This window comes from Necator americanus, chromosome I (assembly GCF_031761385.1).
Source record: "Necator americanus strain Aroian chromosome I, whole genome shotgun sequence".
Classification (NCBI taxonomy): Eukaryota; Metazoa; Nematoda; class Chromadorea; order Rhabditida; family Ancylostomatidae; genus Necator; species Necator americanus.
The window spans coordinates 20,063,912-20,080,881 of record NC_087371.1 but is presented as its reverse complement, the minus strand read 5'-3'; the positions used below and the strand labels follow the sequence as shown (position 1 = coordinate 20,080,881).

At 39.2% G+C, this 16,970-nt stretch overlaps 1 protein-coding gene across 1 annotated transcript; it reads left to right on the top strand.

Annotated features, from left to right (window-relative positions):
- Positions 1-8,955: 8,955 nt before the first annotated feature.
- Positions 8,956-16,456, top strand: RB195_006290 (uncharacterized protein; the record flags this gene model as incomplete). Its single annotated transcript, XM_013447939.2, has 12 exons — positions 8,956-9,094; positions 9,151-9,309; positions 9,756-9,847; positions 9,967-10,117; positions 12,635-12,751; positions 12,815-12,999; positions 14,514-14,582; positions 14,666-14,737; positions 14,973-15,062; positions 15,130-15,235; positions 15,316-15,512; positions 16,286-16,456. The coding sequence occupies 12 exons, from the start codon at positions 8,956-8,958 to the stop codon at positions 16,454-16,456; spliced, it is 1,548 nt and encodes a 515-aa protein (XP_013303393.1).
- Positions 16,457-16,970: the final 514 nt, after the last annotated feature.

Here is a 16,970-nt window from a genome sequence, read left to right as displayed (position 1 = left end):
CTTTCATAACTGAAATACTGATTTACAATACTATTCCCGTGGGGAGGAAATGTAAAAATGAAAAACGTATGAAGAAGACGAAAGTACAGGTTGCCTTATGCTGACCTATTCTGATGATTGCACAAAAGTTTTTCAACAACGCAGTTTTTCAAGGACTAGGTTCTGTTTAGCTCTTTTATTAACCAGTAATTCCAAAAAAAAAAAAAAAAACTTGATTACACTTCTTTAACTCTTTTCCAAATCATTTTTCTTTCCTTATCTGAGAGTTTTCTGTTTCTCCGTAAGCGTGAAATGAACATGAACGGATGTCTTTTCAATCATAATAGTGTCCTCTCAGTATTGTTTTTCTTTTTCAGTTTTTTTTGTATTGGCGGTCTTTGGCTCTCAAAAGATTTTTGTGCTGTAACTGAGTTATGTGATTTGTTGACATAGTTCTTTTTCGAAATTTTATCAAATTGTGTTCCACATACTTCTGTTTTCTTGACTCACTCTGTTTTTTTTTGTTTCTGGAAGAGCTGATCTTTTCACGTTCGGAGAAATTTTTCTTGTACATTTCTGACGTACTTTCAGTAGCATTGATGTATGTACTGTGCGGCACTGGATACCTATCACTTTTTTGCTACATTTTAGCTACAATAATAACATATGTTCTTTAACCTTACCTTTTTATATTTTCAATTTTTTTACTACCGTTTCTGACTAGTTCCTTCAGGAAGATTCCAACAGTTGTCGTTAGTTGTTCATATGAGTATAACAACTGATCTCAGTCCGACGCACAGTAATCCTTTTACGCACGCAGCAGTGAGATGGGATCTTGGGAATTCTTTTTCTTCTTCCATTTGTTTTCTTTTCTCAGTTTCTGTCCATGAATTGATCAAATATTACTCGTATTTTGCTGACTCCAGTGTAAGTAAGAATTTAATTCACACAGAAAAACTCTCCTCTTCTTCATCTTACATTAGGGATCAAGGAGGGCAGTACCCAATAACGTACTATGTACTAGCAGCATGTGTGGATTGCTTGAAAGCTTGAGCATGTGCATGTGTATATTGGATTTATGTACATAGTTATGAAGTGGGGACCAAATCAAATTGTAATATTATACGATTTCCAGATAGACTCCTGTTCAAAGTACTTCGCAGTGGGCAAAAATGACTTTTATTCAGAGGAATTATCTTCTATATGCTGGACTAAAAAAAAATAATAAAGAAATAGTAAGGAGGTTGAAAGGAAGAAAATAAAACCATAAGATGAAAGTGGCGGTAGTTGACGCCCTTGTGAAGCTCGTAGAATCCCTCTCAGCGATGAATAATGAGAAAACTTCTGCATGTGCGAGCGCAACGAACGTGAATCTTTTCCGACAGTCTTATGCGACATCATAAAAACGCTCCTTTTCAACAACGGCGCAGGTCTCACGGAGAAAAGTTCCGCGACAACGTCTGCTAATGCGATCGAAAGAGCGTAGCGCATTTACTTCAACGAGAAAAAAGCATAGGAACCTGCTTTTTGATGGATATTGCAGGGAGGAATTCACAGCATCTTTTTGTGGTTGTTGAAGGGATCAAAAATCATGCTATATAATAGCGGCTCGTTTCTTCACGTATGCTTGTATGTGTAACGAAGTTCCAGAAAGCAGTGAGACAAATCCAACGGCGTTAGATAGGTGTGCTAGAACCTCAAAGCGATAAAATTGGGTGGGACGAGTGCCAAGGCATCGTATTGGTGCGCCGCAGTAGAGTACTGCCGTTTAATGAGTCCAAGGGAATTTGTCAATAAATAAATAAGATGTTGTGAACTGTTTCACGTCCGTGATGCGCTACACCCCTACCTACTAACCGTTCTTCTGCACCACATCAGTTCTCCACATCAGGCTAGTAACGTTTTCCCTCCGAAAATTGGAAACACGCATGTATAAGGCTGCTGCAAACGGCCACTGGCCAACAGTTTATGTGATCTGAGGTTTAACCTTACCTTTATCAGTACGATGACGAGGTTCACTTCACGTCATTTCATGTTAGCACATCATTCTTTGCTACTTGTTGGGAAAAAGGGGAGAGAATCCCATATTTTGAATAATCTTCCCAAATTGTGGCGATATCGAAGTCGTATAAATGTGAAATCAAGCTCTCTTTATACTCTCTAAATGTACTAAAATAGTACCGACGTATTCAAGAAGAAAACTATGGAATCAGCATTTCATCACCATTTCATCAGTACATAAAAAACGTAGAAAGCATTGTTATATGTTTGGAAAAATAATAATTTGGCCTTACAGAAAATGTCACTACTTTTAATTTGTATTGATGCATATATGTATGTAGCTCTATAAATTTCTGCTTCACATTTAAAGGCATCACACCACGAATCAGAGGTGGTGCAGATTTCAGGTGGAGTATTCGTATACGGGACGGGAGACTACGGAGAGGGGGGTGGTTCAGTCCATTTCTTCCTGATTGCCGTAAAAAACGGCCCGGAAGATGCGGCGCCGCACAAGACTGGCGCGCTCCAGTCGTATTTCAGGTGGAGTATTCGTATACGGGACGGGAGACTACGGAGAGGGGGGTGGTTCAGTCCATTTCTTCCTGATTGCCGTAAAAAACGGCCCGGAAGATGCGGCGCCGCACAAGACTGGCGCGCTCCAATCGAACCTCTTGTACAAAATGGTGCGCCAAAGCGAATGAAGCCGTATCTTCCGGGCCGTTTTTTACGGCAATCAGGAAGAAATGGACTGAACCACCCCCCCTCTCCGTAGTCTCCCATCCTGTATACGAATACTCCACCTGAAATCTGCACCACCTCAGATTCGTGGGGTGATGCCTTTAATAAGTGGACGTGCCTTCGTTGCTGCTTCCATTTTTTACAGCATTTATTTTTAATCTCTATTTTTAAAACGCAAAAAAATCACCAACATGAAAACGTGCTATAAATGAAATTTGTAGCATGTTTTCGTGTTGGTGAAATGTCTGTTCATGTTGCCTGTTTGCCCTAAAATTGTTCATTTCAATACGAGACAGCTTCTAAAGCTCAATAATCTTATATTATCTTTTTTTTTTGGTAGCACACTCCCTTTCTTGCAGCTAACCTTTTCAGCGGTGAGGATGTTGGGATGTTCTTTCTATGGAGATCCTCAGGTGCGTATAAAGTTAACGTAGTGCAATGTCCACAAAAGAACTCCACCTTAAAGGCAGCATACCACAAAACTGAGGTGGTGCGGATTTCAGGTGGAGTATTTGTACACGGGATAGTAGATTATGGAGAGGGGTGTGATTCCGTCTATTTCTTCCTAATTGCCGCGTGCACAAGGCTGGCGCGCTCCAATCGAAGTCCTTGTGGAAGTTTTCTACGGCAATTAGAAAGAAATGGACGGAATCACCCTTCTCTCAATAATCTACGATTCCGTATACGAATACTCCACCGGAAATCCGTACCACTCCAGATCGTGGGGTGATGCCTTTAAATTTCTCGGTGTTTGGCGACTTATTTCCACGATGGATATCCCCTTCACTGTGCCTCTTTTTGTCAATACAAAGAACATTGTTCTTATTTATTCTTTACACAAAATTGAGCATTTGAAGCAGGATCTCTGAAGTCTAATGCACGCAAAATTTTCGCTACATGAAATGAATTTATTGTGCTGCGCTGTCGCATGACAAGTGTTAAAGAGCGCCCGATTCAGTGGAAAACAATGATATTGAGGTCATCAAATTTAATCATGCCCATTGATATAGCTGACAACAAACGTCAATTCATCCAGATAGATGGGGTATTGGTTTTGTTTTCACATCGTCTTGCCTTATTCTCAAACAAGAAATTGTTCTGGACGTTGTTGAAAGTAGGGTGCTATGTATGTTTGTGAGAGTTCTTGACAATTCAGGAATTTTCTGTAATTACAAATTTTCGGGTGAAAAAACGACTTTTTTGAGGTGCTTCAGTGTTAGTGAAAAATTCAAACCCCCAAATACTGATCCTAATTCAGCATAGTTCTTTCTTTTTTTCAGCGTTCAGGGACTTCAAAAAATCTTCAGTTAGTCTGAATGAAAATGTAAAAGCTTTAATGAACTGCGCGCATTGTCGGTGGCATTTTGTAGGACTACTTTCATGCTTATTTTTCAAAAGAGTTTTTCGTCCACTTTCATTTATCTTTTTTCAACATTTGCTAGAATTCTTCTCCTTTAAAGCGAGCAAAGTTGATGAAGGAGACATTTTATTATGTTGCTGTAGCGTTGACGCAGCAGACGCTCATGTCGAGAGAATGTGTGCAAAAAGATGGCTGATTGGTATTCACCGTTCGTTCAAAAAGGATTGTGGGACAAAATCTACTCTGCGCATGTATAATAGAAAAGAGAGGAAAAAGGAATATAGATGGACTTGTGTTGAATAGATTTTGTTGCTAGTTTTACCTCCTTCAAAGAGATTTATGTTTACTTACGTGTATCCCCGCCTTTGTAGACGTGCGAGTCTTAACAAAAAGAAAAAAAAATGGTGGTGAGCAGATATTTTCAAGCTGCGCAGAAGAAAATTATTCAAATTTAGCGTTTCATGTTTCATTTTGTCCTTCTACGACGTCTGTACATGTGATTCATTTTAATGTTTTCTCAATTTCTCTGTTTCGGCTGAAAGTGTTTCTAATAACAGTATATGAAACTGTGTTGCAGAATTAATTGAATTAATTATATTGAGGACTTCTACTTACAATTTGGACAAAAGGTTTCAGTTGTTTTTAGTCAGCTGACTTGACATCAAAACATTACTCACTTCTCAGGTTCGAAACTCATCGCGTTCCGCTTAAAATTTCTTGTAATTTTCAGGGAGATCGCGATATGGAGAACTGAGAATCTCCTCTTTAACTGAGAAGTCATTATAGGGATTATAGACAGAAATCTGTTTTTGTTTTTAGCGTGCAAAAAAAAATTGCCTCATTTTCCTGAGAATTCTATCACATTCTAATAATATAGGTATTTTTACGCGTACGGCAGACACTACAACCAGTAGAGGCATCAATTTAGTTCACGCCATTGATTGATCTCTTTATTGCCTATGCTCTTTTTTTCGCTATGTTTTGTTGCAGCTATTGCGTTACTGCGCCTAGTGTGTAATATCCATTGAGATTGTTGAGAGAGTCGATCCGGACAGCAGTTGAACCTTTCTCGGGAATCACTGCAGAAGTTCACTTTCTTCTCGTTTTCCCTGTAGAACATTTTAAATCATGTCCTTGATGTGTTGCTGTCGGCAATTCATTCTCTTTTCTGAATTGCTGTGTGCTTGACGTCAATGTCGCTGTCAACGTTGCAGTGAAACATGCGGCTGGCTGTGTTGAAGGTCCGTATTGAACGGAAATCGTTGGATGGGATAGGCAGATCCTGGAGCCTCCTCTTCTCTTTGCAAGCTTGGTCGACATCATTTCCATCCGTAAAATTTTCTGATAAGGTTATTTACATGCCTCCGCGTTGCCTTCTATTCTGTCTTTCATGAGGACTTGTTACTTTGCTATTATTCTTCTAAATGTCCCCTCCAATCCAGCCCATTCAAGGACAAAGGTCGCCGCAGAATGTCCGATTTTATCCGTAGTTCGGCCAATGTCCGCGATTCTCTCGTTGCTGCCGCCGCTGCCCGGTTCCGTGACCCTCTAAGTTCGCAGGAACTTCTCAAGATTGCAACGAACTGTCCTTTTGTCGATTCATATTACACTGCATCCCAAAAAGGTGCAATTTGTTCTTTCTCCCATAATATTTCAGTCATGGATGATTTTGATGAGTAGCTATGAGCAAACATTTTCCCACATTTTCGTTTACATGACGGTTGTGGCAATGAAATCAGAGAAAAGTTCTGAGAAATAATCGTCTCTGAAACGATATTGCAGCTATATTCCTAAACTGGCAGTTGACATCATGAAAATTTCGTAGGGGTCCTTGCAAAATATTTCATTCTATCATATATATATATACATATATATATATATATATGTATATATATATATATATATATATATTCAGATCAATCTTAAGTAGTCGAACATCAGTGTTATTTTTTTCTTTTTACAGTTTCTCTTGCTAACTTCTGCTTATCTTTACTAAACAGTTCACTGGATGCTGATAATTCGTGTACCATTTTGTAATATGTTTACGTGTTTATCTCTGTAGTGAAATAAGAACATTGCTCTCAGAGATTGATAGGTGCTGCCTGGATACCCCTATTTACAGAGCTACGTGGAAAGACAATATTTTCTGCTTGAGTAGAGTTGTATTTGGGAACGGTAACAAATTGAACATAGTGAAATAACTAATACTATTTTTGTAAATAATATAATAACAAGTGATAGTAGGTAATAACATGTTAATACAATGAATGCCAATGGATCAGTTTAATTAAGTGCATGAGTAGATGCGTCGCGCTCATTCGGTTGAACATATTCAATGCCGCCTATGCATATATTCTGAAATTCTCACTGAATACTCCTAGTCTCACTGCTGCACCTGACCTTTTGAGGTTGCTCAATGTTTTTTATTGTCTTTGAATGTATGGCTTTCTCAATGTTCAGCAATTTTTATTTCTATTTCACCTCGAAAAGTGGTGCTAAGTTTATCTTATCATATAGTAGTGTCAGAACGACATGAAGCACGTACGCAGTTGCGTACGCAGCTTCTCTCGAGGCGCTTCGGTGGAGCTTGGTGAACCCTTTGCTGGCACCACCTTTCGCTGCAGTTTGCGAGGGTCCCATTTCGGTCCCAATTGCTGCCTCCACTGCGCCGCTTCGAGCTTGTACGCAAATGCACCGCAACTGCACACGTGATTGTCGTTTTGACCCGACTCTACAAAAGTTGAACAATTAGACATTCTGTTGTGCAATCACATATTTGAGGAAATTATCCTGAAGATTCGTTATATATTATGTGAGAAATTTTTTCAGTCAGTTACATCCAAATTTTCGTTATTTTCCTCTTATTCCCTCATTATCACATAAGTGTCATCTAAGATATGGCATACATACTGCTTTAGTTTAGTATTAGATTAATGAAGTGACTATGCCTATGTCTCCAATATGTCGCGTAGAGAAGAGCGAACTTTTTTCCCAATAATATGATGTCAGTGAAGGAACAGTGTAACTGCTCAGACTATCTGTCGGCTGCCCTCCTCGTCACCGTTGATGGGAATGATAGCAAAGCTACCGTTTGCTTTTCACTCTTTGAGAATTCGATAATTTCACTATAGCAAAGCGCCAGTTTTGTTCATTCAGCAGGAACGTTCACGAATTCAAGAACCGATCTATTTGAAAATTTGCTGGCTTATTTCGATCTCTCATTCATAAAATATTTTTCTGTTCCCCATCAGCAAATGTGCGCAAATCGATTCCTGCTCCCACTCGTTTGTACTTTGAGATTTTTATTTTGAATACGAGGATTTAGCTCTGTCTAGTGACTGATTACTCGTAAATTTTCAGCTTCTGGCTAACATTTATATTCATCTACTCCTAGCACTCTATTTTGGACCATTCTAGTATTTTTTTCTGCTTTTTTGAACTGCACACAGAGTTTAGCTGAATCAATCTATTCTAGGGACAAAAATCCGTTTTAGAAAATTGAGGTCATAATTAGTAGATTACGTTTTCAATAAATTCTCCAGCTGCAGGAAATTTTAGGAGTTTACGAGACCATCATAATATCAAGTCAAAATGACTTGTTATTATGATTGTTTAGTCTCCAATAATTTACGCAACTTTAGTAATGGGTTTATAGGATCGAAGGAAAGAACTTGGAAGCAGCCTGGTTGCTCCCAACTCTCATCTGTTTTCTTTTCTGCTTAAGACTTTTAACTCTTTGTCCTTCTTTTGTTTGGTATCTCTGCTTCCTCGCGTTCCTAGCACACTTTTTTCACATCAGAATACCGAGACCATGCACACAAAACTTGATTTGCATTTTTATTTGAAGATATCAAGGACACTTTTTCCGGAATTTATGATAACATCAGTAATAGCAACGTGCGTAGGCTGCAGAAATGTTCAATCATTTTAAACAGTACGTAGTTTTCTAAAACTAAACATCTCAAAAATCTTTGCATTGTTTGTGTTAGATCGGAAATCTATCACAATGTGCACAGAATCCTGGAAGTACATGTAGTTCAGTATTTTTAATAGTTCGCTTAGCTTGCAACATTGTTCATAATTTTTTTTCCAGCTGAAATTTTCAATTACACTTCTCCGGAGGTCTCTCGAATTGTACTTCGACGTCCTTGGATTTTTTTTCTTTCATTACTCGTAATTTGCCGCGGAACTGGTTTCGCTAACTCGTTTCCACAGTACCTTCGTTGCGAATTTATTGTACAATATTAGTGTGACATTAGTTTTCAGCACTTACGTCACATGACAACCTCAAAGAGACGACTGTCCCTTATCAGCTGTCTTTGTGCGCTTTGAGATATCTAAATAGTTCAAGACGTTGTTCTACTGTTGACGCACTCAACGCGAATATCGATTGATTGACAGCTATTTTCAGTCCATTTCGCTTCCTTGTATTCAGTTGTACAGTTCTTTTATTCCGCTGCAGCGTTCTCAGTATCAACTCAATCGATTATCGTCCATTTTCCATTGATGTATGCCCTTCCTGGATGACGTTTGTTTGTGTTTGCTTTCTATGGCGATCCACCCATTATTTGTCAGTGTCGAGTCTCTTTATACAGTTGTGCACCTCTCATCGATCCCTCGCATCCACCCTTTCATAGTCCTTGCCTCCCCGCAGCTCCACCCACTCCCATCCCCGCCATGATCGCGACTGTGTTTAATTTAACATCATCGCCCTAGTTAGCATTTCCGATTCCGTTCATCCGTTGGGTTTTCATTGAATTGCTGTAGTTTTTATTTTGGGCTATTGTTTGGGAACAATCGTTGAACCTATTTTATTGTTCTCGTCTACCAGAAATTGATTTTCATTCGAGCTTTCACCAACTTACAGGCCAGCCGCCATGGACTTCGACTTGAACATGGATTTTTCGTTCTTGAATGGCGATGATCCAACATTAGGCATGGTATTGGCGGCTGATGATAATTCATTGTGGGAAAATTTTTCACCGTTTTTGGATGACTCTGAAATTGCACCGGAAGGTATTCGTCTCCTATTTTTATATTCTAATAATTAGTCCTAGCTTAGTTATTTCCAGCAGCTGAGGACACATTCTGCAGTAAGATGATTTCACAACTTGAAGGACTTGAACAATGTGATGATCATAGCTATGCTGCCCTGTCACCGTTGAGTTCACCTCGTCAAGGATCATTAAGTCTTGGCAGTAATTCGCCAACGAATACATCAGGCTCTGAGGGTGAGGAAGGAAGATTTGCGAACTTGGTTTATTTCACTGCATGCTTCCAATGAAAGGCAATTTACTGATTTTGTTCTTTTTTTTACCAATTTTTTTGAAAATACTTTTTCTTTTTTTTCTTTTTCGCATATAATAAAATTTTTCATATTTATGGAAATAGCGCTTCTCACCGCCGCTGTCCTCAAATATCAATTCGAATTCTATAGATATAGGCTTGTTAAATTTCCATATTTTCCCGGTGTTCTGTGCTTTATTCTTTGATAATAACTTCTGATTTTTAAATATTTTTCTTCGTTTACACTTATAATTTGTGTCCAAATGTTGTAATTTCTTTCAACAGATTTTAAGTTAGAGTTTAATGTTTGAGAACACGATATGAGGATTCCATGCTTATTTCCTCCGTTATGTTCTTGACAACATATCAAAGATAATAAGCAAGATTTCAGCCTCATATCCGCTCGATATTCTGGAAGCGGCTAGTCAAGAATTATTCACTCAAACTTCGTTTGATGATGTAAAACCGGAGGTGACCTCACAGGTGAGCTGCTATCCTCAGAGATTTCTGGAATTCAGTTGCATATTGAGTAGTTGCAATTATCTCAATTAAGTAGGCAAGGCGTAAGTATTTTTTTCCGTAAATTGGAGTTTTTTTTCCAGCCAACCACTACAACCGCATCAAGCACCACCAACACTCGTCCTCATTACGCACCATACCGGCTACAATCGCTCTCCAATCAACAGAAACGTGCACCAACTCTTACGACAACTCGTTCAATCGCTCAGCGACCAGCTCCCGTTGTCAGATTCAGTGCGTTTTAAAACATTCCTCGTGTTCAATTTCTTTTTTTTTCTTATCCTAGCGTGCACGTAATTCACTCGCTTTGGTTAATATGGTCGCTTAAAGGTTAGTGAAGCAAGTGTGGGCGGGAATATTGACGTCAGCTGAATGTCGACTGAAGCGGCTCGCTGACGTCCTCAGTGCTGAGTGAATACGTGCCTCGATTAGTGGGGTTTTTTGTTGATTCAGAGCCAAATACACGTATGCTTAAGCGACTTGCGATAGTCAGTCTTGCTGGGAATGTCAAATGAAGATGAATGAGGGAGTACTAGGTTTTTCCATAAGTTCCTTACCAAATGTAATCCACGGGAGCCTGAGTCCTATGCCGAAGGAATTAACAATCTATCAAATCGATTAACGAGGACTATTGATTATTCTGTTGACTGTATCGTTGATTTGAATGGCTTTTTTGTTGAATGAAACATAAAAATGTCAGGAATGCAAAAAAAAAGAAACTCATTGGACAATCTAATTGTTTACTGGACGTCTGACTCTTGAACAAACAAAGAAAAAGAAACAAAATGAAAAATGCATATTATAGCTTTAGAATTTTGCTTACAGAAATAATCCTGGTGTGAAAAATGGCAATTTTGACCACCAAAACTTGCTGCGAACATGCTAATGACTAAAGATGCTTCCAAATACAAGTGTAAGAGTCAGAGAGAGTGAGAGAAATTTCAAAAAATCCAACGCAAAATTGAGCCTTCTGACACCTCTCTAAGAAGCGTAGGGATTTAGACAGTATCTTGATCGAAATAAAAGTATTTTTGGAGTAAAATTGTTGAGAAAAGGCGGAAATTACGCGGGGAAAAATCAGGAGCAAGTTAGATCATCTGTGGATTTCGGTCAAGTAGAACATTCTTCAGTAAACAGCTTCTAATACGATTAATTTCGCTTTTTTTTCCTCGTGCACTAGTTTCTGACGTTCCTCTCATCACTTTTGCCTTACAAAAAAGAACTGATCTAATACTTCACAAATATGAGAACTGATAACAGATGATGCAATATGGGGCAGTTCCCCTTTAAAAACCTTATCAGAAAGGCTTTCTATGCTACCATTTGCTTCAAATCAGCTTCTTGAGTAGTTTGGGAACGCCCTATTCTTTCTCATATATTAACCCTGTTTTCAGGATGGAAAATGTGAAATGTTCATATTTCTTTATTTCTGTCATTGCGAGTGTTAGAAATATTTCAAACCATACTTCAGTGTATCTACTGTTGTTTCTTTTGTCCGAACTAAATCCACAAAATTAAGTGACACTATTTTATTTGCGCTGTTATTCAAATATTGCCACGAATGAAGGACGGCGAAAACATCACACCATTTCGTGGTTTTATTCCGGATTCATAAGCAGAAGAACACATTTCTAGTCGTCGGAACAAATTAGTTAATCTGCTAGAGTCAAGAGATACGCTCCACAATTCTGTACTGCTGAATATAAATCACATTATTTAAAGGACTAGGATTTCTTACTACTTCTTACGTGTAAAGTTTTGCAGATTACGCAAATCTCTTCAGATGCTAATGAACCACACATAATACGAGAAGAAGAATAGCTGATGACCTTGGCGCAGTGACCGCATCGACCGTAAATAACTGTTTAGTCCTTCATCCTTTATAGGGAATTTCTTTGCAGTTCCATGCGACTTTTGGACTGGTCTTTTTATGGACCTGGATTAGTGGGGAATAGAAGCTGGCTTCAATTGTCAGCTCAGGACTACTGCGACTTTGCTTCCTAGAAGGAATGGAACGGGTTTTTCCACATTGCCGATTTTTCAAGCAAATATTGCAATCATAATCAATAGTATCATTACGCTTAGGCAATAACTAACTTCTTTCAACCATATCAAGGTTTATATGAAATTTGTGATGGTTACTGCGAACATTATCCACAGAGATTTTGTGATATGAGCTGACACCAGTTGTTGTTTGAACCTTTTTGTCGTGTCACTATGAAAGAAAGGGTCATAGTTTGCACCCACGTAGGTTTTTCCACAAATTTTCAGGAAAGGTAGAACATACAACGGTGTCATTGCATCCCATTGTACGTTCCTCGTAATTCGTAGTAAGGTAAATACATGTCAGCACGAATAGTGACGTCAAATCCGAGACTTGTCGGGAAATCGGAGAGCGCGTGGGATTGTCGCTATCATTTATGGCGAACGTTTGTGGGGGGGGGGGGGGGGGGGACCTTCAATGTTTAGGAAGCTAAATCTCGACCTTGTGCTGACACCTTGGATATTTACGGCCGACTTGCGCCGACTGAATTGCTGACCAAAGGTCATCCTTTTGGTAGGGAAATTCGGAGGATTCCTGTGGCTGAGATCCTTAACATGGGAGGGACAAATTTAGGGAGCTTACAAATTTTTGATAGTTGGGAAAGAACAGTGTGAGATGCCGTCTTCTCTCTCTAATTCTTTTTCCTTGAGTTCTTAGGAATATTTGAATTATTCACCTCATTTCTTTTTCAAAAGTCCCATTTCCAGAGCCTGCACTTCGAAATCCGGCCAATATCTCTCTTAATGCACCGTCAACATTCTCCTCACCATCTTCATCAACTCTCGGATCAACGCACACTAATTCGATTGTTAAAGGACCTACAGGTAGCAGAAGATAAGCCGTTATCATTTTCTCCTATCACAACGCGAAAAGGATTCATTTTCAAGGCGAGCGACAAAGAAAATATCCAGCCCTAATTTTGACAGAAGAGGAGAAGAGATTATGCAAAAAAGAGTCAATTCTGCTACCAGAGTTCTATCCATTAACAAAGGCGGAGGAACGTGATCTTAAGAGGATTCGACGAAAGATCCGCAATAAAAGAAGTGCCCAAACAAGTCGAAAACGCAAACAGGTATTAGAGTCTATTATAGAGTTTGATTAGTGAGGTTTTTCTGGCGCTGTTTTCCACGCATCCTTCTGCGACAAGGATCAGAAAACTGGCTGGAAATGAATATTTCCTCTATCAAACCAATCTATGCAGTTTCGTATGGGTTAGAGAACCACTAGCTGAACTTTCTTTGGTTGTTTCTTGAAAATGTAATCCAAACTCAAGTGTACCATTTACTGAGCTCATGTGAAGTTATTCTAAGCTTACGGTGTCGCACGGTGCCATTGCACCTCAGTGTGAGACCAATCGTTGTTTGATCGCCATTCGTTGCGCAACTTTGACGCTGATGTTTCACTTGATCCGGCCGATCGACCGCCGATGAACAATCCAGAACGGCCTCATTAATGTTGAGAAGATGAGAATGATATGTGTTGGTAGTCAACCGATTGATATCGCGAATTTCAAGGTTATCAGCGCTGTTTCGTCATGTCACAAGATCGTCAGTTATCTAACGAAAGGATCCTTTCGCTCTTTCTTTAGGAATTTCTGCCGATATCTATCAGTTCTTTCGTGAAAACTTTAACGGTGTCATATCGATGCGTTCGCGAAAAGATTGGCTCCGTTTCATGAACTTGACCTGAATTTTTTAGGTTTTGACGGTGAATACTGCTAGAATTGTTTTTGGTACAAGGGGAAGTGTACATATTCGCTTTATCTCTGTGATAGACTTCATCTTACGTTCTATCTCCTTTTTTTGATAGAAAAATAATTCTCGGAAAAATCAATTGTATTCAGTTATATCGTAATCAATTGTATGTCTCTGGAGGGTCGACTCCTTGTTAAACAAGCTGATTCGGAGCTAATCGTAAGACGTACTAGGAATTTCAGATTCTTTCCAATAAAGCTGTTCTAAGAAAGGTAGAATGCGAACGTTTTTTTATGTAAAAGTAATCATCACCGCCTATGTACAGTGTGTTTCGCATATTTCTTATTTTTTTAATGTTAAAGTTTGCTGCAAACGCCCCGTTCGTTTTTTGGCACTGCTCAGAAATATACATTTATTTCCAATAAGACTTAGCTTTGAACACCCGCCCTTTCATCGGCTGTAGCTTTACTACTTCACTCTAAGGACGTTTTAGTTAGCAAATGAAAAACTGGATTTTTCAATTTTTCTCTTGTCACGCAAGACTTATCAAAAACTTTTACGAACAGCCACTCGTTCAGCTTATGTCGTGATATCCAATAACATGTTCGAAGAACTGTGTCAAAGAGTCCCGTCATAGTGTTTTGAGTGGTTATTCGCGATGGTTTTTTGGATTCATTGTTTTCACACTTCGTAGTTGTTCTCGTGACGTGACGGAGAACACCTATGTAGATAATTCTTTACGGTCACGAGATGAGTGTATTTTCCAGATTTTACAAGGCACTCTCTGGAAACAGTTTTCCAGAACGTGCTCGATAGAATTTTAACGAGCACTTATTGTTTATTCAAATTGAGAAAAATCCACTGAGTTTCAACTACAGACGATTTTTTCCAGGATTATATCGAACAGTTGGAAGATCGTGTTGCTGATTGTAGTCAGGAGAATCAAGAACTAAAAGCACAGGTATTTTGATCATACCTTATTCTTTTAGCATCTCTCTATCCCTATTTTAAACAAATAGTTTGAAATAATTTTTGCCGATTAAGGTTGAATTGCTCACTCGTCAGCATCAGTCAGTACTTTCGCAACTACGAAAACTACAAGCAGCACTTGGGCAGGTAAATATCTGAGTCGGTATAACACGTTTTGATTTGTGGTGCACTGTTGCGTGGAGTAGGCACGAGCAAAGGCGGCACGGTTCTCATCTACTCCCATGTGACTGTTTCCTACCATAGCTAGAGTTAGATGAGGATCTCAGTGCACGTGCGCCTACTGCATGCTGATCAGATTTCGTTTCACTCCGGACTATCGTTTGTCATCATAGCATAGCACATGAATATTGTATTGTTACAGAGCACCAGACGAGGAGCGCAAGCAGGTACATGTTTGGCGGTTCTGCTGTTGTCAGTATGCCTCCTTGTTGCCCCTCATCTAAACCCTCTGGTGAGTTTCGTTATGTTCCATCTTCTTCGTAACATTATGGAAATGAATAGGTGGTTTTCCTCTGCAGCAAACCAAACAAAGAGCAGTAGAATCAGACGAGGCCACCCGTGCTGCCGCCCGCCAACCGCACAACCTCAGTCTTCAGGAAGTACCGAGACGAGCTCCTGCACAAGGTAGTTGTTCCATCATTCCTCTTTTTCAAAAGTAATTTGACATTCTTTTTTCCTCTTTGAATTAAAGGCAGAGATTTCAGCTCGTTCACGAACATTGATGGAATACGTTTCGAATGGGGCCCAGTGCCCTCAGGTGCCTGAGGCATCGATTCCCACGGAGCCACCAGCGGCTCCTGTAAAACTGATCAAACAGGATGCTCCGTTGGTGGCTAAGCGTCGAACTTTCGCATCAGCAACACCTGTACCGAATCCTGGAGGAGGAATTAACTATCTACATGTTGGTTTATTGCACTAGCTAGTGTTATTTGTACTGTCTTATCGTTTCCATTTCTGTTCGACTGGAATTTACGTTAATTTACTCCGTTAGCCACAAAAACATCTATCATTGGTTTTTTTCTCGGAACCAGGTAAAAAAAGCTGGAGTTTTGCAAGGGCTTTATGTTAATAAAAATGTGAGATTATCCACCCTGATGAGACTGTGATCTCTTAGCTGGGAAGAATTCTAGTTGATACAACCGAAGAAATCTCGTTCTGAGAAGTCTGTTATGTTATGAACGCAGTATTTTTTGTTGATGTTCCTCGTCTCTTACTTCTCTTAATCGGGGGAAACTCCCTTTCAAAAATGTGCTATTCCGTCGCAGGAGTAATTTTTCTGCATTTGCTGCACCTACATTACTTGTTTCAAACAAAACTACCACCTTCCATACGTCCAGTTCATTCCTGCGCATGATAGTGCGCTATTACTTTTTATTTTTATTTTATAACAAATATTGGACCAGGATTTTTTTTTCGAATAGCTCCAATACCGAGCTTCAGGTCGTTTTGACCCGGCTGTACTTGTTGGTATTTTCGTTCCAAAAACTTTACCGTAAAGCCACTTGAACGTGGTAATCGCGATTCACGTATCTGCAGCAGTTTACCTTTTTTGAATCTACAAAACAGAATATATAGTAGAAGTGTATTTCCCTACAAAACCGTCCTGGCTTATTAATCATTTTCTCTATGTGTTTTATCCTTGATTTTTATATGAATGTGACTGATGTATTACAGGAACCGAAGCTCGAGTATTCGTCGGAAGGTATGGTTTATACGACAGGATCGGGTGGTGTGCGTCTGACGAATTTTACCAACCAACGAATCTACAGCACACATCCGCACAATCATCAACAACAATACCGTCAGGAACCGTCAGTGAAAAGGATCAAAGCCGAGCTTTTCTGAATAGTATATGTCCTTAGTGTTCTTATTTCTTATATCTGTAGTGTCAAGAAGAAGTCTGTTGGGATCTGTTGTAGGTGGTTTCGTTCCATCTCTGCTTCTTTATTCATAGCCTTTTTCCATGTTATGCATGTTCATATATTTCTCCTTAAGCTTACAAAGTGCGCATATTTGTTTCTGAGCGATTTCCGTCTTTTTGCTTCCAAAGTGCTGTTGAAATTATCGACTTAGTCTTTTGGGAAGGAGTAAGTGTTATCCACCCGTGAATAAGTATTTCCCAAACTTACTTCCCTATTCTTTCCTTTTAATATTTAACAAACTGTCTAGCTCTATTTGTGGAGTTCATATCCGAAAGAGTACTTACGGATCGATAGCTAAATTTGTTTTGTTACTTGCAGTATGGACTCTTTGGAAGACTCAAGACACTCGAAATAAGGTTTTTCCCCAGAAACATCGATCCGTTGGTTTCCGTTTCTACAGCTTATTTCATTTTTTAATTTTGAGAAAGAAAATTCTA